Raw genomic sequence first — 210 nt, 5'->3', positions numbered from 1 at the left:
TGGTGCTGAGCCGGCCCTGCCACCCTGATGACCAGTTCACCACGAGCATCCTGCGGCACTGGTGCATCAAACACGACGACCTCCTGGCCGAGCACATCAAATCGCTGCTGATCAAGAACAACAGCCTACCACGAAAACGCCAAAGGTGAGGGCCCCGCCACCAGGAACCGAGCGACAGACTCGGCCATGTGCCCCACTCCAACGCCGCCG

The 210-nt window shown here is 62.4% G+C and overlaps 1 protein-coding gene across 1 annotated transcript in view; it reads left to right on the top strand.

Annotated features, from left to right (window-relative positions):
- INTS3 (integrator complex subunit 3) overlaps nucleotides 1-145 on the top strand; it is a gene marked incomplete at both ends in the record, with an annotated part of 35,983 nt that extends 35,838 nt beyond the window's left edge. Inside the window, 1 exon segment of the mRNA XM_009700545.1 lies at nucleotides 1-145. This exon segment is cut by the window's left edge and continues 5 nt beyond it. Coding sequence (XP_009698847.1) covers nucleotides 1-145 — 145 coding nt within the window.
- Nucleotides 146-210: the final 65 nt, after the last annotated feature.

Source organism: Cariama cristata, unplaced genomic scaffold (assembly GCF_000690535.1).
Source record: "Cariama cristata isolate BGI_N322 unplaced genomic scaffold, ASM69053v1 scaffold30775, whole genome shotgun sequence".
In the NCBI taxonomy this organism is placed as follows: Eukaryota; Metazoa; Chordata; class Aves; order Cariamiformes; family Cariamidae; genus Cariama; species Cariama cristata.
Note: the sequence above shows the minus strand (reverse complement) of the source record. Positions and strands in the feature narration are given on the sequence as shown.